The 2,226-nt window shown below is 45.9% G+C and overlaps 1 protein-coding gene across 7 annotated transcripts in view; it reads left to right on the top strand.

The window, feature by feature from the left end:
* The window catches only part of LOC101856959 (septin-7), a 125,684-nt gene that overhangs the window by 101,845 nt on the left and 21,613 nt on the right, over window positions 1-2,226 (top strand). For all 7 annotated transcript variants that reach the window (XM_035969005.1, XM_035969006.1, XM_005095444.3 and 4 more), the window contains one exon: window positions 2,008-2,114. In XM_035969005.1, coding sequence (XP_035824898.1) covers window positions 2,008-2,114 — 107 coding nt within the window. The remainder of the gene's footprint in view (window positions 1-2,007; window positions 2,115-2,226) is intronic.

Raw genomic sequence — 2,226 nt, 5'->3', positions numbered from 1 at the left:
TCTCTCTCTCTCCCCATCACCCACACACACTTTCACACCTACACACACACACACACACACACACGCACGCACAAACAAACAAACAAACAGAAGAAGGAAAACATAGTACACCACCTCCCCCACATTGCCACAAGCGTTCTTTGAGGTCCACGTAGAGCCCCGCGGCGAGTGGCCCGCACAGAAATAGCCTCGAACACAGAAGCTTGGCTGTATCCTCGTATCCTGCCAGCATTAGGCCAGATAACGTGCGCTCAGGGGAGACATACAGAGGCAGCTTTTGTCCTGCCCAGTTCGGATCCTCATCGGTTTCAGGTCTGTCAGTCTGTCGGTCGGTATGTCCGTCTACCGGCCCTTCAGTTTGTCGGCATGCTACGTCTGCTTGCCGTTGCCGCCGTAATCGTGACGTGGGCGACAAGGGAGATAATTTCTGCCCTGATTTTTTCTTGAAGATTTGGGTGTGTTTGGATGGGGATGTTGGTTAGGTATGTGAGGGAAGTTATAAATACTCTAAGGTTCTAGGGTATGTGCCAGTTTTGTTGTTGTTATGTTTTTAATCGAGAGAGAGAGAGAGAGAGAGAGAGAGAGAGATTGGGGGGGGGGGGGTGAAGATGGGGTTTATCGAGATAGTAATTAGGGAGTAGGTAACAGGGGATCTGGATCTTGTTATTTATGTTCCTATCTAATAATCTTCTTTAAAAGTCTTTGATCGTCCACAAAAAGAGCCCTGTCCGAGCAAGATTTCCACTGAAAACATAAAAAACCCCAACTGTTTTAGTTACCGGTTGCCTGTACCCATTTATTTACTCGCTGTCGCACCCCCACCCAGCCCATCTTCTTTCGAGTTGAGATGCTTCCGTCACTTTTTCTTTGTCATCCTAATTCACTTGTATGGTGCACTCTAGTGTCGCCTCTAATCTTTGGCCCGTATGCGACCTAATTGTGTTGGAAGTGCCGTAAAACTCTTACTACTAAAACTTTGTACAACTCAGACATAAAACTATATCCTTTCATTTGAAAGAATAAAAAACAAATGCTGCTAGAGATGGGCATTAACGACAAAAGCAACAACGAAAAAAACAAACCAAAACAGAAAAACCCCGAGGCTCTCAAACCATTTGACTTGGTTCTATAGGAGTTGGACGTTAAATGCGGAGGTTCCGTCTCTTTAAAACGGCTTTATGCCCTTTCACATACTACTCTATGGCCTGGTTTTGTTCCTAAGTGAATTTGGACGTTAAACTCGGAGATCTGGTCTCTTGTATAACCGGCGTCGACCAATTACACCAGAAAATCATTTCTCTTTGATAAGTGGGGACCGGTAGAGTCTGTAGCCTACTACTAGTGGCTAGGCAAACGTACCCGTAATCGTGAAATTGCGGATTCGGGGGGTTCGAGCATCAGCTCTATCCGACATTGTGTCCTTGGGGAAAAGCATTCAACACGAAATTCCCATTTGGCCTTGTCTTTTCGGAGACTGACTTTAAACTCGTAGGTCCCACTTCTATAGTAGCCTAATAGTGTTGATAGGTGCGTTAAATCTATACCCTATACCGTTTTACTTCATTTGTATGTTTGTCACTCTCTTATGAACTGATATTTCCGAAGTGCCTTGATAGTCGAAGCAGGCTTTGTGCTGTTGAGGCTAGAGAGGTGAACAGAGTAAGCCTGTTTCCCCGTTTGGACTTCTCTGTTACCATCCACCCGTTGGCGCTCATATGACCTTTTGCTGTTGCGAGCGCCGTACACCTCACTGAAAGTGGGTGGGTGGCGGGTGCTCTGGTGTGGTTTGCTTCTTCTTTCCCATCTAACATCTATCGTCCTTATCTCCCCTTCTTCTTTTTTATGTTTGTTACTCTCTTGTAACACCTAATCTTTTTGCGCTCATATAACCTTGTGCAGTTGCGAGCGCCGTAAAACCTCTATACTAAAACTTTTTTTTTAAACCTCACTGAAACAAACAAAAAGTGGGAACCCTGGTAGTAAACTATAAGCTTGTTGTGTCCTCAGGTGAGTCCGGTCTGGGCAAGTCCACACTGATCAACTCTCTGTTCCTCACGGACCTCTATAGCCAGGAGTACCCCGGACCCTCACACAGGATACAGAAGACGGTCAAGGTAGGTGTACGCCACTGTCTGTCTGTCTTGTCTGTCTGTCTGGGTCTGTCTTTCTCATTCTATTTCTCGCTCACATCCCCGTTCTTTCTCTCTCTCTCTCTCTCTCTCTCTC

Source organism: Aplysia californica, unplaced genomic scaffold (assembly GCF_000002075.1).
Source record: "Aplysia californica isolate F4 #8 unplaced genomic scaffold, AplCal3.0 scaffold00104, whole genome shotgun sequence".
Classification (NCBI taxonomy): Eukaryota; Metazoa; Mollusca; class Gastropoda; order Aplysiida; family Aplysiidae; genus Aplysia; species Aplysia californica.
Note: the sequence above shows the minus strand (reverse complement) of the source record. Positions and strands in the feature narration are given on the sequence as shown.